The sequence below is a fragment of the Salvia splendens genome, chromosome 5, assembly GCF_004379255.2.
Source record: "Salvia splendens isolate huo1 chromosome 5, SspV2, whole genome shotgun sequence".
In the NCBI taxonomy this organism is placed as follows: Eukaryota; Viridiplantae; Streptophyta; class Magnoliopsida; order Lamiales; family Lamiaceae; genus Salvia; species Salvia splendens.
Window position 1 is genome coordinate 21,838,416 of NC_056036.1, and position 18,708 is coordinate 21,857,123.

General features: G+C 37.7%; 1 protein-coding gene across 4 annotated transcripts; it reads right to left on the reverse strand.

Moving 5' to 3' along the window:
* Window positions 1–5,984: 5,984 nt before the first annotated feature.
* On the reverse strand, window positions 5,985–10,621 carry LOC121805061 (pyrophosphate-energized vacuolar membrane proton pump 1). 4 transcript variants are annotated; one of them, XM_042204813.1, is made up of 10 exons: window positions 10,271–10,410; window positions 10,133–10,191; window positions 9,547–9,710; window positions 8,335–8,909; window positions 7,879–8,258; window positions 7,623–7,709; window positions 7,205–7,535; window positions 6,678–7,088; window positions 6,549–6,608; window positions 5,985–6,458 (listed from the first exon to the last, which is right to left on the reverse strand). In XM_042204813.1, the coding sequence occupies exons 4-10, from the start codon at window positions 8,860–8,862 to the stop codon at window positions 6,252–6,254; spliced, it is 2,004 nt and encodes a 667-aa protein (XP_042060747.1). In that variant the 5' UTR covers window positions 8,863–8,909; window positions 9,547–9,710; window positions 10,133–10,191; window positions 10,271–10,410; the 3' UTR covers window positions 5,985–6,251. The 4 variants fall into 4 exon arrangements, with proteins under 4 accessions (XP_042060747.1, XP_042060746.1, XP_042060745.1 ...); XM_042204812.1 differs by having other exon boundaries at window positions 9,547–10,191; XM_042204811.1 differs by lacking the exons at window positions 9,547–9,710; window positions 10,133–10,191 and having other exon boundaries at window positions 10,271–10,621.
* Window positions 10,622–18,708: the final 8,087 nt, after the last annotated feature.

Sequence of the window (18,708 nt, forward strand, 5' to 3'; positions counted from 1 at the left end):
ATGACGATTATGTGATAATACATGTATGATAATATATGAGTTTGTTTGGAATATCTGTTATAATATGATAGGTTTCTTATACGTGAAAATGGATTCTGTTACAATATAAATATTGAAAACCTGGGAACTTACTGACAATATTTATGACATGATTGAAGATTCGTATTACTATACACTTTCTGTTAATATAGTTGGAAAATTCAACGTCGTTGGTAAAGATTTGGCTGTTGGTATATTTACGTTGATATGATCGGCCAATGAATAAGTTATTATTGCTTATTGTTGGTTACTGACATGTGTTGGTAATGGAGAGATGCTGCCCAATTTATGTTAGAATTTAATAAGATGATAATGATATGATAGATGTGGTAATAATTGTTAAATAAAACAATAATAAGAATTTTTAGAATTTTAAGTTGTATGATTTTGTTTGAAGAGAATTTTTGGCTAAAGTGTTGAGTGTGCTACAGAATAGTCGGCATTGGAGAGTACTAGTTGATGTTTCTTCATGTCTGTCTCAGCGCTGCATCCTCGGCGGGTCACTGAGCTCTATTAGTGATAGATCTTTCTAATTGTTAGTTGTAGCATGTTAGTACTAAATTTTATACTAAGTTATTTCCGCTGTAATTGTAAATATTAAATAAAGATTTAAATATTTTATTTTGATTGGTTCATAAAATGAAAATTTTAAATTGCCATACTTGATAGGTGACATTACCTATTCGGCCTGTAGACACCGGAGGGGGTGTTACAAAAACACTCTCGCGCCAGAAGCTGTCGCAACCAGAAGGATAAATGTCAACTAAATTTGCAAGTTGCTACTGCCTACTAGTTTCTTGGTTGCTAATCTGGTATATACTTCGACTATGGGGAGTGATCAATTGTTAACTCATCATTTAATTGCTAACTACAATTAATTTAAGACCAAAGGATTTTAGAAATCTAGTTGTCTAAAATTTGCCACGTGTAATTTTCATTTTTATTAATTAAATCGAAAAAGATAAAAAAAAAACTACCAAATCAGGGTTTTGGATGAAAATGTCAATATAGTATTTTGAAAATATCAACACAATGCTTTGAGAATGTCAACACATTGCTTTAAGAATGACATTCAACATGTATTATATTGACATATTTTATATACTATGTTGACATTTGTTGTTGTTAAAAAAATGAAAATTTTCAATTTTTTTTTTCAAATTTTGACATCGGAACATATGCAAGTGAGATCTCGCTAGAATCTTTATGAAATTATCTTTAATCTGATATATGTTGTGCGAAAAAATAATTTAAATAGAGAAAGTTATATGCATTTTAAAGTTATGAGATATTTTTCAAAAGTTAGTTACAACTAATTTGTTGTAAATTGACCTTAATACCCTTATTGACATTTTATGTTGATCGTATTGACATTTTGGGGCTAATGATATAGGCCTTTGATTTGAATATCTAATGGCTATTATTTAATTATAGTTAGCAATTAAGTATTGAGTTAGCAATATAACACTTCCCATTCGGCTACTTGGTATTAATATGGCAAGAGAGTATGTTATATTGCAAACTCATTCTTAAATTGCTAACTACAACTAAATGATTGGCTTTGGATCATTAAATCAAGGTACAAGATCATACAATCACGTGTATCAATACAATGTAAAAAAAATCAATTAGAGGTATTAATGTCAATTAATAAAAAGTTAAATATAACTAACTTTTAAAAAATATCTCAAAACTTTAAATGATAATAACTATCTCAATTTAAATTATTTTTTCACACAACATATATCAAATTAAAGATAATTTTATAAGGATTCCAACGAGATCTTACATGCATATGTTCCGATGTCAAAATTTTAAAAAAAAATCATAAATTTTTTATTTTTCGACAAACAACCTAATATTAATATAGATAACATAATATGTCAACATAATTTATGTACAATGTCAATATTAAATTGTGTTGACATATTCAATGCATTGTATTTATATCTTTAATACACTATATTGACACTACGATTCAAAACCCTAAATGTGGTAGTTAATCTTAGATTTTTAATAGTAAAATATGAAAAACGAAATTACACGTGACAAATTATAGATCATTAGATCTTTTAATTCATATAGTCTTTAAATAATTGTAGTTAGCAACTAAAATGTGAATTAGCAATTGATCACTCCCCATGGTAAGTATATTTAACATCTTAATTCAAGTTGAAATTGAGCCTTTGATATTTGTGTGTGTAATAGGGAATGTAGTATGAGATGTTATAGGTGATCCTTATTATTCATAAAACAAGTACTCCATATTAAGAATACAACCCAAAAACCAGAATGGCCAGGAAAGCCCAAAACTAATTAGCCCAAAGAAACTAGAACGGCCAAGAAATCCCAAAACTAATCAATATTAACTGATTTTAAATTAAAATAAATTTATTTTATTGTTAATATCAGTATTTTATAAAAATCTTACATCCATCTATAAATATCACACTCCCCATCATCACAATTCTAGACTTCTAGTCTTCTTTATATTTCAATTATTGTATCTTCCAAATATGTCATGTTCATATGGTATCCATATGATGACACCAATAATTTCTATTTCACCGATAATGCAGACAACGAATACCAATCGGTTGCAATGTGTTATATGGTCGTACATGTACCGAAAATGAGAAGCTATTGATGCTCACACCAAGTGAAGGATTGTTTCGTACTCATGGCCTATGAATTGTGAGTGTTAATAATGCTTCAAATTAGATGTGGCACATATGTGAAGTGTTTATTAGAGTTAATGCACCATTGATGCACTAAAAGCCGAGGTTGCACGATTTTTTTTGAGTTTGCACGAATTAATTACTTTAGTGTCAAGTGTGCTTAATACTTGAATCTATAACTTCATTTGTCCGTGGTACTCCTACTCTAGGAAGCAGTTGCAGACCCGGATTTTGATAGTGGGAGTCCAAATCAGGGTTCGGTTCTAGTACTATGGTATTATTAGTGCCGACAAATTAGAGAATTAATTATTAGAGACATGTGTAGGGTGATTATTGATAGATGCAATACAAACGTAAAAAAAAAACTTGCCAAAAAATGAGTTTTAAAAAATAAATAAAATAAAATAAAACATAAATTATTGAAGAAAAGAAAGAAAGACTTGAATTGAATTCCAAATTGTAGCAAACTATGTAGAATGTTGAACAAAAAAGTCGTATAAATAAGAATATATAAAATATAAAATAGAAAAATCAATATAAAATGTAAGAAATAATTTAGTAATTGCTCTATTGTGAGAGCATCTCCAATAGCGGCAAGCGCACCGGCTAGCCGATTCTTGGCGCTCGCCGGTCCGCTCGCCGAATCATTGCAGCCGGCGAGCGCCAAATCGGCGAGAAAAAACAGCGAGCGCATGCCGATTCTCGAGCGCTCGAAGATCTCCTGGCCGCCATTGCAGGCTCCATATCGGCGAGCGATCGGCGAGCGGGATTTTTTTTAAAATTTTCGAAACACTATATATACGCGATCTGCACGTCATTTTCATTTGCACCACTTGTTTTAACGAGTACTCTCTCTATCATAATTTCTGTACAAGATCAACAACGCGAAATGGAGCACAACAACGAGCCTACTCCAGGGACGAGCGGGTCTCAAACTCCGACGGTACCCGCGGGAGGTGGATGGGGTCCGATGCTCGGGTACTACTACCCTTGGCAGCAGATGATGCCCGAGGTGGCATCCGGGGGGTCCGGCGATGCAGGGCGGGCCGGTGGTTCCGGGCGGGCAGGGGGGACCGGGGATGCAACCCCCTATGCCGATGATGCCGGGGTGTACACCCGGGATGCAGATGACGCCAGGGGTACCCGGGGATGCAGGGGACGCCGGGGGGGACAACGTCTATCGCCCCAGTCTTGATTTTGCTACTGCTGCTTCGCACACATCGACCCCAGCGGAGACGCAGTTCACTGGGTTTGAGACCTTCTCCTTAGAGGAGTTGGGACTAGATCTCGGGGATGCGGACACTCCCGTTCAAACGGGGGGAGTAGGGCGGGGTCGGAGCGAGCCCGAGAAGAAGAAGGGGAAGAGGGTGGTCGGCGAGTCGTCGCAGCCAGCTGGTGACGACAGCTCGGCACGGAGGAAGTGGACGGACGCAGAGAACGTCGCGCTGTCCAAGGCGTGGGTGAGTGTTTGTGATAATCCCCTCGCCTCGAACAATCAGAGGATCGTCAACTTGTGGGCTAAGATAGCAGCAGCTTACAATGCATTTTGCCCGGAGGGGAGGCCACGCAGCGGGGAGGAGTGCCGGAAGGGGTGAGACTGAATCCGGCAAGGGGTCTCCCAATTTTTGGGCTTGTACACCAACGCCCTCCGAATGCAGTCCAGTGGCCAAACTGACGAGGACTGTAGGAGGATGGAGGAGAAAGAGTTCCCCGTGCCCAAGCTTTACAAGGAGTTCACCTACTAGAACTGTTACCTGGTACTAATGGACTCCGAGAAGTTTTGGGCAGGAGTCGATGCTGGCTGGCCGAAGAAGCAGCGCCTGAACTATACCGGTGATTACGCCGGCAGCAGCAACGGCGGTCCCCACGACCTCCCCGAAGATGCTCAGGAGACCTCGTCCCCTCCCGCGTTTACTCGCCGCACTCATCTGGTTGGTCAAAGGCGGGCGCAACGGGCTCGCCAGAGGTCCGAGGAGGTCCAGTCGCCATCCCCCACTGTTGGCAGCCTGACAGCAGACCTCGTCTTCTGGGCGCGTCAACAAACGCGGGCTCAGATGTACAAGGTCATATCTGACTGGAAGAATGCCAATGACCCCGAGGAGAAGAGTTTTTTTCACGCACTACTCGTGAGTATGCGAGCCGATTTGACTGTCGCCGCGGCACAGGTGGGGGGGCTCAGACGCGGGCTCAGATGCCGCTGATTTGGGGGTCTCGGATAGCGGCGACAACGGCGACGATGGCGACCACGACGACGACAACGGCGAGGCGGAGGCGGGGGGCTCGTGCGTGGAGTAGGAGTTTTTTTTAAATTAATGTAAATTTTTTTTGTTAATGTACTTTTTTTTAATTAATGTATTTTAAAAATTTTAATATTATTATTGAATTTTTCCCGTATATGTGTCGTAAATTTAATTCTGTATTTTGTGTGATTGTTAATTATTTGTTTTTAATAATTTTGTTTATTGTGGCTGGGCTATTGCTTGTCCAGTTGTTTGTCCTAATGATGTTGGCAGGAGGAGTTTTAGTGTTGATGATGTGGCAGGAGGAGTTTGTAGCTGGACTATGACTGGGCTATTCTTATTGGAGATGCTCTGAGAATCGAACTCTGAAATATAAAAGTATATAATAAAAATGAGCCAACTGCACTACTGAATTTGTTGGCAATATTGTTAATATGGATTATATATGGGGTTTCATACCCCTCCCTAACTCTCTCTAGGTCCGCGGATTATATATGGGGTTTCATACCCCTCCCTAACCCTCTCTAGGTCCGCTTCTGATAGCAAGTATTCCCTTCGTCTGTGAATAGGAGTTCCATTTCTTTTTGGGACGAGTTTTAAGAAATGATAATAAAAATAAGTGGAAGAAAGTTAGTGGAATATCAGTCCCGCCACCTGTATATATTAGGTTTAACTGATATGTGAATAGTACTATAAGTTAGTGGAATGTATGACCTCTTTACAATTTATACTAGTAAATATAAACCAGAACCTCTATTCGCGAACGGACGAAGATGAAAAAACAGAACACCTAGTCGCAAACTGAGGGAGTAATAATTTCACAGTTTGTTTTGAAATAATACATTTACTATGTATAGTATCAATATGCTACTTAGCATTTACAACACCACCTTCCATGACCATGAACACTACTCACATTTAACAAACATCAATAGTTTTCATTTTCTTTTTGGTAATATTGGTATATAACATTTCAAATACCATTATGAGGATCATATAAAAAACAACTCCGAAGACAAGGCCGAGGTGCTACAATAGAACCAATGCTTCACACTAAAAAATTTCAAGAAGATTCATATCTGGAAAAGGAAAAAGAAAAAGCATGAACCTCAATGGGATCCATGTTGCCCGCCAAAATTAATCCCATTACAATCAACCAAAAAAACTAGAAAGCTATATCAATATGCCATCAAATGGATGTCGTTGATTTAGATTATAACCTCCTCCATCGCATTCATTTATCATCATCATCAGAATAAAACCACCTATCTCGTACAATTTGCCATTTGGTTCTTCAGAAGAGTTTAAACAGCAGACCGCCGTGAATCGCGAAGAAGGGAGCAAACACGAGTGACTCCACTGCCATCAGCTTGATCAGGATGTTCAGCGACGGACCTGAAGTGTCCTTCAGAGGGTCTCCGATTGTGTCACCAATCACGGCCGCCTTGTGTGGGTCGGAACCCTTAGGTCCCAGACTTTTTGCATGCTCCGAAGCACCAGCCTACAAGATGCATACACCCACCCGACTGTTAAAATATACTACCAATCTAAACTGGAGATACGAGGAAGGCTAGTGACAGCAGGAGGCTACCTCGATGTACTTCTTTGCGTTGTCCCATGCACCACCGGTGTTGGATGCAGAGATCGCGATCTGCACGAAGGTAGAAATGAGTCTGAAGGAAATAACCTTAAATTTCAACACGAGAAGGATAAATCATACCTGGACGCCGGAAACGAGTGAGCCAGCAAGAACACCAGACAGGGTCTCGACACCAAAAAAGGTGCCAACAATCAGGGGTGTGAGCATGACTAGCGCACCAGGGGGGATCATTTCCTTAATCGAAGCATCAGTTGATATTTTAACACATGTAGCATAGTCAGGCTTGGCAATACCCTCCATGAGACCAGGGATGGTGTTGAACTGCCTGCGGACTTCCTCAACCATCTTCAGAGCTGCGCTTCCCACACTCTTCATGGTCATGGCAGAGAACCAGTACGGGAGCATAGCTCCAACAAGTAATCCAATGAAGACTTTAGGGGTCAGCACATCAACAGAAGAAATTCCTGCACGGCTCACAAAGGCACCAAAAAGTGCCAATGACACGAGTGCAGCAGACCCGATGGCAAAACCCTGGGAACAAAATTAAGAAATTTAGTAACGTGAGCAACATCCAGCAAGTGCACGTGTAGAGAGCATGATGATGCGGCAATGAAATTGGCAGATTCCCAACAATATTATTTGCATACCTTTCCAATAGCAGCAGTGGTGTTCCCAGCAGCATCAAGGGCATCAGTCCTCTCGCGAATCCTGTGGCTCATGCCAGCCATCTCAGCGATACCTCCCGCATTGTCACTGATGGGGCCATAAGCATCAATGGCTAACCCAGTAGCAATCGTGCTTAGCATTCCCAGAGCTGCTACAGCAATACCATACATAGCAGCAAATGTGAAACTAACAAAGATGCTAACTGCAATGGCAAAAATGGGAATAATGACTGATTTATATCCCAAGGCAAGACCAAATATAACATTGGTTGCAGCACCGGTTCTGCAAGAATCAGCAACATCTTGGACAGGGCTGCACATAAACATTAATAAAGTTTAAACACGCATCTTTAGAAGAAATCAAAAATAAAATTAAAGAAATAGACAGACATATTTGCACCTGTAGGCATTGCTGGTGTAATATTCAGTCACAAATCCAATGATAAGTCCAGCCCAAAGTCCAACACAAACGCAAAGGAATAGCTGCCTGTAATGTTATGATGAGTTAGTTTGTACAAAACTGGAGCCAGACAAATGCCAAGATTAAACTTGAGAGACAGACAGTAAAGGTTGATGACCTAGAAAAATGACATGCAACTATGCACTAGAGAAGTACAAATTCAATGGTACCATAGCAAAATAAAAGTATTCTTTACCAGTTTTTCACATCTTTCTGAACACCAAAATTGAAGATTGTGAAAGATGATGGCAAGCAAACCCAGGTGACAATTCCAATTCCCACGGTCATAAGAATAGTAGATATGATAAGTTGATTCTTTAATGCTGGTTCAATCTCCTTGACAGCCTTTATCTCAAAAAAGTCAGTAGCAAAGAGAGTAGTGATTAAGCAGACCAGGATGCCCATGGAACTAATAAGCAACGGATAGCACATTCCAGTGAAGTCGTGTGCAATTCCAAAAGATGATATTGAAGCCACAACAAGAGCAGCACAAGATGCTTCAGCATATGAACCAAAAAGATCAGACCCCATTCCAGCAATATCTCCAACATTGTCACCCACATTATCAGCAATCACCTGAGGAAAAATAAATGGACATCAGTATAAAACTCTAGTTAAAAATATTAGCTTCAGTGATGAATAAGGGGCTTACAGCAGGGTTCCTAGGATCATCTTCTGGAATATTCCTTTCAACCTTTCCAACAAGATCAGCACCAACATCAGCAGCCTTGGTGTAAATACCACCACCAACTCTTCCGAACAAGGCCATGGAGGATCCACCAAGACCATATCCAGTTATTGCCTCAAAAAGTCCTTCCCAATCATCACCATAGTAGATCTTGAATAGATTGAGGGTAATGTATAAAACCAATAGGCCATTAGCAGCAAGCAGAAAACCCATAACTGCACCAGATCTGAATGCAACAATGAAAGCTTTCCCAACACCTTTCCTAGCTTCCAATGTTGTCCTTGCATTTGCATAGGTTGCAATTTTCATCCCAAGGAAACCAGAAACGACAGAGGTGATGGCACCAAGCAAGAAGGAAACTGTACTGAAGATAGCAGTTGCAAGAGCAGGCTTGCAAAGCTTCTCCTGGTCATAAGTACAAGGCCGGAAACTTGTGCTGAAACCCTCAACTGAACCCAGGAAAAGGAAGATAAGGATTGCAAAAGCAACCATGAAAATTCCCACGTATTGGTACTCCGTAAACAAGAAAGATGTAGCACCTGTAAAACCAGAAATAACATCAGTCCCACCTAAAGGAACTTTATCATTTTTAACTGGAGAACAGGAACTCACCAAAGTCAATTAAACAATTTAGGTGGTGCGAGGAATTAACAAAAATGTTTTTCCGCCATGAACTAAGCTATTTTCTCAAAGAAAATGTGTTCGAGTAGATCTGAGGATCATAAGCACCAAATATTCAATACAGGTACCACTATAAAGTATTCTTCTTTTACTAAATACTAGGAGTACTAAGGATGTGCCACTTGATTTTTTTATTGGTGTAAGACAATAAGAAACCAACTCCCCTAGTTATTATCCCTTGAAGATGAGTCTGCAATAGTATACTCCCTCCGTCCCATAAAAATAAGAAAACTTTCCTTTTTCATCCGTCCCATAAAAAAATCTCACTTTCTTTTATGAAAAGTTCTTCCAAACTCATTACACATATACATCAATTTATATACACAACTTATACCACTAGAGTCCACCATTAAACACTAATGTGGGTCCCACTATCTACCAATACTATATTAACTATCTTTCTCCTCATTTCTTTTACTTATCAATTATGCGTTAATTCTGCTGTCATCTAAATCTCCTTATTTTTTTGGGGACAAAGGGAGTATTATACTGTACCTTCCCAAGATCTTGGTGCCAGATGGGAATATAGAATTCACCGCAGAGGCAATCACGTCAGAAAATCAGATCCATTTCTATTATCAATGCCACCGCATATAGTATATATTAGAGACAGATTCAACCACAGCGCAGAAACCATAAATCGGCGAGAGCATGGGACCCTATGATTGAAATCCGCCGCTAAGACAATAAATCATATTGAGAAAAGGTACCCAGAAAAGTAAAAAAATAATCATAATAGTAAAAGTAAAAGGTTAAACCTCAAGCCTCCATTAAACCATAGAGCCTCTGTCGGTGATCATAAATTAACGATCCAACTTTCAAGTTTCAAGCCAACCACGGAACTTAATTCAACGGAGAAATTTTAATTTTGTTATTAATTTGGCCATAAACAGTGTTCTTACTGATAATAATCTAATAGCCTAAACCATAAAACGGCGAACTTCAATAACAACTCACTGATAAGCAAACATCTGAAAAATCATTCTCATACGCATTCATCTAGCTAACAAAGTTTCGGTTTATATCAGAAAATCATTAGCCAAAACAAGCTAAAAAAAATTTAAAGTTCAACTATTCGAACCAGCAGCAGCAAAAAACAGAGCTCAAAATAAAGACGCGAGCAAGCAGAGAAACAACCACCTGACACACAAAAGGAACAATATAAACAACCAAAACGCAGATCTAGGCGAATTCAACAGAGATCTGAAACAGCTCTAACCCTCAGAAATGGCGTTCTGGATCTCGGCGCACTTGGCAACGACGCTGTGGTCATTAATGCCTTCCTCCTCCTCAATCAAGTAGTCACCGCATCCATTCTTCCCGTTTCTGGACACGGCGTCTGCAGCGCGGTCGGCCGAGACCTTGACGCGGGAGACGAAGAACCACTGCACGAGCGAGAAGATGATTCCGATGACGGCGCATACCGGAACCACAATCTCGGTGCCCAGATCTGAGAGCAATGCCATTGTGAGCGAAACCCTAGGTAGCACGCTCGCCGGAATTAAACCGGGAGAATTAAATAATAAAAAAAAACTGAAGGAAAAAGAGCGGCGAACTGAACGAATTTGAGCGAGGCGGGTGAAGGATATTTATAATTCCAATTGCGGTCAAGGGAAATGATACTCTACCTCAAGTTGCATGTACTCCGTTGATTGGAATATTCTAGGAAGATTATCTAAAATCTCCGTCTCATTCAAGATGACCACCTTTCTTTTTTTTATTTATCCCAATCAAGATGATCACTTTTCAATTTTGAAAATAACCTCATCTCTCATCTCTTCTCGTTAAAATATTCAACTATCCTTTTTCTCTCTACTTTATTCCACCTAAAAACACTTTCTAAAATTTCGTGCAACTCGAGAATGTGGTCATCTTGAGTGGGACGGAGAGAGTATCATGTAATTAGAGAGGAATGATAGCTTAAACATGCGTTTTCACTTACATACTTTTTCATTTATCTTTTTCTTAGTTTATTAATTTTGCATTAAAATTCATGTCATTTTAAAAGGTACTACTCCCTCCGTCCCAGTTTAAGAGTCACATTTTGTCATTTAAGTCCGTCTCAGTTTAAGAGTCACATTTAGAATCTACCATATTTGGACATAAAATTTAAACTCATTGTTGATGAAATTTACACTCAAATGTCATTAATTTCATAAAAATAAAACAAAACAAAATCCTAAACACACAAAAAGTTAAAAGGGTCTCACTTTCCACTACCTCACTTCAATTATTACACACTCCAACAACCACTATCTCATTTCATTTATTACACACTCCACCAATTTCTTAAAACCCGTGTCATAACTAAATCTTACTCTTAAGAGCATCCACATCCATGCTCTTTGGCAAGAGCATGGAAGTGGGTCCGGACCCACTTTTATTCATTTTTTACTCTCTGCTCTTCCCCAAGAGCACAACATCCACATCCATGCTCTTCCGCAAGGACATGCTCGAGGGTCTCACCATTCTATTATTCAATTTAAATAAAAATATTTCCACAATATTAGAATGCATTAAAAATACCCGGAATACTATTACAAATTACTAAAAAATTAAAAATTACATAATTCAAATTCTAAAAATTAAAAATTGCATAATTAAATTCATAGAATTAAAAAAAACTCACTACTCGTGGCCGAATTTCGCCCAAATGTGTTTGATTATGTCTTCTTGTAGCTCAATGTAAGCTTTGGTATCGCGCATTGTGTGTCTTGTTTCGATCCTCTCTCACACCGTTGTATGCACACCTCGGCGTGGGGGAGACCTTGCGGTTGAGCTTCCGGCTTCATCCTCGTCGTAAAAGTTAGCCGCCCTCGATCCTTCGTCAGCTATAATCATGTTGTGTAAGATAATCCATTTGTACATGATGTCGGCAATATTCTTAGAGTACCACAGCCGAGACGAGGTCTTCACAATGTTGAATCGGCCTTAAAGGACCCCAAATGCTCTTTCGACGTCTTTCCGAGCAGACTCTTGACGCTGCGAATAAAGAATCTGTGTCGGGTCTTGGGGATTGCTGAGCGTCTTCATGAAAGTCGACAACCTTGGGTAGATACCATCGGCGAGATAGTAACCCATGTGGTATGGCCGTATGGATTTCCGTTGACGGTGAAGTCGACCACCGGTGCGACATCATTCAAAACATCATTGAAGATTGGTGAAGAATAGAGCACATTCAAGTCGTTGTTGGATCCAGCAACACTGAAATATGCATGTCAAATCCATAGGCGGTAGTCGGCGACCGCTTCAAGGATAAGCGTTGGGCCGCCGCCTTAGTGGCCACTCAAGTGTTGCCCCCTCCAAGCATTCAGGTAATTCTTCCACTTTCAATGCATGCAGTCAATGCTGCCAAGCATACCGGGAAAATCGTGGACTGTTTCGTGAAGATGAAGCAACCGTTGACAATCTTCGGTGGTGGGTGCTCGAAGGAATTCCTCACCGAAAGCAGAACGAATGCCGTCGCAAAATATTTTGAGGCATAGGATTCCAGTTGACTCACCCACATGCAAATACTCGTCGAAGAGGTTAGCCGTTTGCCCAGTAGCAAGTACACTTCTGCAACGCCGAGAGACTTTGCCGACCGGTTGCGTCTCTACGTGATTGAAAGTATTCAACACGGACGGACAATGTGTTGACAATACGCATAAAAAACCGTTTTGGCATGCTAAAACGGCGCCTGAAGTAATCTTAAGGAAACCGCGGCGTGTCGGAAAAATAGTCGGCAACGAGCCTTTCATGGGCTCCCTCCCGGTCATGAGGAATGTAGCGGCATTTTGATCTAGTTGGTTGAGGAGAAGGGGCGGGGGTGGCGGCGGCGACGGCGACGGCGACATAGGCTTCATAGGCGACATGATATTGTTCATAGTATTCTTGGTCTTCGCGCTCCGCTTACACAATGATATCATTAAGATCTATTTTTGAATTCAAAGAGGGTTTGAGTGAGAGAGGAAGATGTAGATGAGTTGTATGAAAAAAATGGATGATGAATGTGTTGTATGAAAAAATGTATGATGAATGTGTGTATTTATAGATGTTTTTGGGATTAATTTTTTTTTTAAAAAAAACATATATTTTTTAAAAAAACGGTAATAAACGGCTATATTTTTTGGGAATCCAAAAATATTCTTTTTAAATTTTTGGTATCATTTTCGATTTTTTTTAAAAAAAAAGGAAATTACAACGGCATTGCCGTTGGCCAATCGCACGCTGCCACGTCGCCCTGCTCAGCGGCACGGACATGCTCGATATATCGAGCAACTCCGTGCCATCGGCGCGAGCTCAGTGGCTGACACAGGTGTGTCGTGCCGTTGGCCTCATCGAGCAGCGATGGGGTGCTCTAAACTAGGAAGGAGGGAGTATTAGAGATTTCTGCGCAATTCGCAATCCGTTGACTGGCACGAATAATCTTCTAAATTTAGATGACTAGTAACTCTCCTTTATTTTCGTAAGAAATATCCAATAAGTGTAAAAGGCTATTGTAGTGATGGCAGGTAAAGAGTATTAGAAAGATCATTTTGTTAACTTGACTACCTCAAATTATAATCATTCTCCACTTAAACAATTCCAGTTTTGTTTGATTTCTAAATCCTATGTTACTATTTCAAAGCAAATTAAAATAATAAAAATGGTGAAATGATGTGTAGAAAATATGGAGAAAATATAGAGTTTTAGGATCCGATTACAATGATTTAATATTGATTAATTCGATGAAAACCTTTACCATATAGTCTAGGATTATTAGGAATGTCGCTACTATAGGATAAGTCAAGCACTCTCTCGAATGCACCTATTACATTGATTAGATTCTCATATCAAAGTCGTCTTCCAATAATTTGAATCTAACTCGTCTAGCTCTTATGACCCAAGCCCTCACTATGATATCCCTTCTCTCAATACAAATTATCCGAGTGGTGATTATTTCCTTAACCACAAAAAATCATAGACCAATAGATTATTATAACTTCTCTATCAAATTTCAAATGGTAGCTAATCAAGAACGGATAAAAACACGAGGATAATAAAAAATAACTACAAGAGCTAGGTAAGATGTTCAAATCAATTAATCAAACATGTGCTCAATGTAGTGTTTACCCAAAACTCTATCAAAGCGTTTAGCTACTCATGCTTGGAATTAATCATAAATACAATCCATCGAAAACACAAGAAATATAGACAAAGATGATACTAGTGTCCCGAAGATGAATTGAGCGGTGAGAATTTTTTGTCTTGATGATGAAAGCGTTCTCAATGGTCTTCTTCTTACTCTTGGACAAAAATCTTACACTATGAGGCTGAAGACTATCTTGAAAAACGTGCCCTAGATCTTTTATACCCAACACCGAAAAGGATGTATTACAAATTCCAGCAAATCGCTGGAAACTCTAGGGTTCTTAGTGGCATCCCAGTTGGAACCTCCAGCTGGGCAGAATCATCTCGTGGTCCAACTTTTCGTCCTTTTTTCACCTCTTAAGCTCTTTTCCTACACATCTCACACAAAACGGTCATAATACCAAAAAAGTAGAGATCAAGATATAATCATGTCATTTCTTGGCCAAATATGAACAAAGTTGAGCAATTCTAATCTCTAAACCTGTGCAAAAACCAAGCATATCAATTAGGGTTGAAAATTTCTAGTCCGATATAATTATAACCGTATTATCCCGCAACCCGAGTAGGGCTTACCCGAACCCGATATAGATTGGTCCGATGGGTTTAACCTAGGTGCAATTATTATCTATTGCTCCGATTGACATCACTTGTCGCCATACCGAATGATATATTGTTTTCATTGTTGCAATTATATACTCCTATACTTTAGGAATTTAATTCACCATTGGTAATTTCTTATAAATCAAATCTGTACGAAAGTTAGGAGTTTAGGATTGACAATTTAGGACATGACACGAAAACCTGATATGAACACTCAGAGAGTTTATGGGTTTTGATAAATCAATATTTGATTTGGATCCTTATCAGGTCAATCCAATAAGAACCCAAGAATTTTGGGATGGATTCGGGTGGAGTCAAGTTAGGTTCGGATTACCCATTAAGAAATAAAAATATTGTTTTGATTATTTTTATTGTTTAAATATACTTTAATTTTATTATCTATAGTTAAATCGTTATAAAGTTTAAATCATGTTATAATAGGTTTTAGTTGTGCGATATCAGATTTTATCGTGCAATATCATGTTCAGGTCGTTATCTAGTCGTGTCAAGCTAAATTGTATCGTAACGTACTAACGTTAACGGACGGTAGGGCTGACAATTTTCGACATGCCACTAAAATCTGACAAGAACATGCACGAAGTTAATGAATTGACACGATAATGACCCAACCCGCACGATTTGACAATCCTAATGAAAGTAACTAAATTATCTTGCGTCATTTTTAAAAATTAAAAATCCTCTATTTCTACTGTATTTTCTCGTCAACTAATACATTATAAACAACATCGCATAAAATCTTTTGCCTAAAAATTGTTTTTCTTTGAATGGGAGGAATGTAGTACTCTTTCCGTTCCTTGTTAATAGAGACACTTCTTTTCGGCACGAAGATTAAAAATAGTGTGTTAAATGGATGGTGAATAAAGTAAGAGAGATGAAGAAAGAATAAAGTAAGAGGAAATGTTACTTTTTGAGAGAAATGGAAATGAATCAATTATTTTGGAACTTGCCAAAATAGAAAAATAGCTTAATTAACATTTAACATGGAACGGAGTGAGCGTTATTTTATTTTTCTTTTAAGTTTAAAATAGTCTGTTTATATAGGAAAAGACGGATCTAGGTAAGGTTAGAGGGGGTTGACGGACTCTACCACCGGTCCTATTGGCGGAAAAATTTCATTTGTTTCGCTGGAACCGGGCCGATCTTTGGAGTCTTGCCAAATTCACGTTGCATCGGAGCAGAAAAGAGTGCAGTCGCGATACTATTTGTGAGTGTGACAAGCAATCTAGGTTGAATGAGAAATATGGATTTACTAGAAAATTGTATATAAGTAGTCTGAATAGGCATTGTGAAAAGAATAAGAGAACAATAAAGATAATGGTAACGAGAAAAGAATAGTACTCCCCTCTATCCCACTATTAAGTGATGCGTTTATTTTCGGTCGTTGTTTTGCGAAGATGATAATAAATAGTTAGAGTGGAGAGAAAGTATAGTAAGAGAGAGAATAATATAGAAGGGAGTCGTATATACATTATTCTCTTACTTGCTTTACTTTCTCTTCATTCTAACTAGTATTTATTATCATTTTTGCAAAACAACATCCGAATTGAAATGCCTCACTTGCAATGAAACGGAGGGAGTAACAATCACTATATCGGAATTTGATGAATTTTATTTTATGGATCTACAATTATCTATTAAAAATTTGGAAAAAGGAAGATGGTAAAATTTGAATGCATTTCATATAATGTGTCAGTACTCTCCATAAGCATAATGAACTCAATTAAACTACATCAATTTTATTTTCTACACATAACCATTTATTCAGGCCAAAAAGACACTTTCTGTGATAGTTTTCAAAAACATATGTTTTGTAAATTTTGTGTAACATCGTAATCTAAACACAATCTCATTTGCACACTTTGACGATAAAATTTAGTAGTATTATATGCACTCTACCTACTGCTGTGGGTTACACAAGACAAAGTCAAGTAATTTAAATTGTTGTGCATCTATTAAATTTATTACTTAGGACACTAATATAAGAAAAGTTATTACTCGGTTTAGTCGTCATTAAATATCTCATATTTTTTTGTTTGGACGGTTTTCAATAAATATCTCATTTTATTTTTACCACCTTTAATAGATGGATCTCATATTCCACTAACTCAATTACTCACAATTATTATATAATTAATACAGTATATAAAAGTTGGATTCATATTCTACTAATTTTTTCACTAAATTTTCTTCATAAAGTCAAACAATTTCTTAAAATCTGTCAAATATGAGACATTTAACCGGGACCGGAAGAAGTGGATGAGACTCTGATATAATTTAAAAGAAATAGTCGACCGGCTTTAAAATAATGTAGCTGGCTAGTTGTCGAAAATCAAGATGGTTAGCAGGTCGAGAGTCGAAACCACACCAAATAGATCAAAGAAAACATAACAAAATCAAATAAAATCAAATCAAAAGTTAATTACGGAGTACTATTATTTTATGGCAACAACTCCTGTATTAACATAAACGATTACGACTTCAATTAATTAGATACCACATATTGTTGCCGCACACCCCATCTTATTTCCGGTATTTTCTTTTAAACAACATTTACTTTTTTTTGAAGATAAGAGTATATTGATAATTGTACTTAGATTCATATGTTACTGAAAAAGTAAAAGTGAGATTGAAGAAATTTTTATAATAAGAATACAAATACTGAATAATCTATTTCATTAATTTGAATAATAAATATATTTATCTATAAAATATAGTCGTAGTTATAGACATTACAAGTTTTAGTATAAAATTTATAAAATAAATGAGAGATTGTTAAAAAAAGTAGTAAAAACATTATTAGTGGAAAATGTAATACACCTTATTTAATTTTTTTTACTAGGATATAAACTTAATTATAGTAAATTCTCTAAAAAACAAACTACTTTTCATAGATAATGATAGTACTATAAAATCACTCCATCTGTTCCAACTAATCTGAAGAAAAAATTTTATAGTTAAAACATATCATTCAGTATAATGAGTTATATGTCTAACAAATATAATTATTTAACAAATAAAACTCTATAAAAGTCATATTCCAACTATATATTATTATACATGAAAATTAATGAATGTAAATCTAAAATAAAATTATTACTTTAAATTATGGAAATTTTTTAAAAATATTTTGGACTTAAATATGCATTATCCCAATTGTATTATTATTTTTATAAACCAAGTGCAGAAAAATCAATTAGACTGTTAAAGTGGAACATAGAGAGTACTATATTATTGTTGGTTGTTGGCTTAGTTGCACTAAATTGTCTTTTCTACATTATTCTCTATCTTACTTTATCATTTCTGCATTTTAATTTAATATTATTTTTTATAAAATAAGTAAAAAAAATTAATGAGACCATTAAAGTGGGACAGATGGATTACTATATTATTATTGGTATCTGGCTTAGAGCATCTCCAATGGCGGATGTCCGGTCGGACGTGCGCGACGGGCGACCAGAACGTCCGCCATTATGGCAGGAGAGGTCGGATACAGACGTCCCGTGAGGACGTCGGGTGTCCTCGGACGTCGGCGCGACGGGCGGGTGGACGTCCGCCATTGTGGCGTGGGTCGGACGTCCGGGTCGGACGTCCGATTTTTAAATTTTTTTTAATTTTTTTAAACTCTATATATACGGCTCGTTGAATTTTTTCAAATCATGTATGTTTTTTTTAAATGAAGTTGTTAATTTTTCCCGTTCGTATTCGTGTTAAAATTTTATTTCCGTAAACGTAAATTGTTTTATTTGTGAATTTGTGATTTTTTTTATTGCGGGAAGTCCTAGTGGGAAGGGCGATGGGAATGGCGGATTGTGAAGGGGATGTCCTAGTGACGTGGCAGTGGGATGGGAAGTCCTAGTGACGTGGCGGGAGGTGTTTTCGGGATGCCCTAGTGGATGTCCGAGTAGGACATCCGCCCACTGGAGA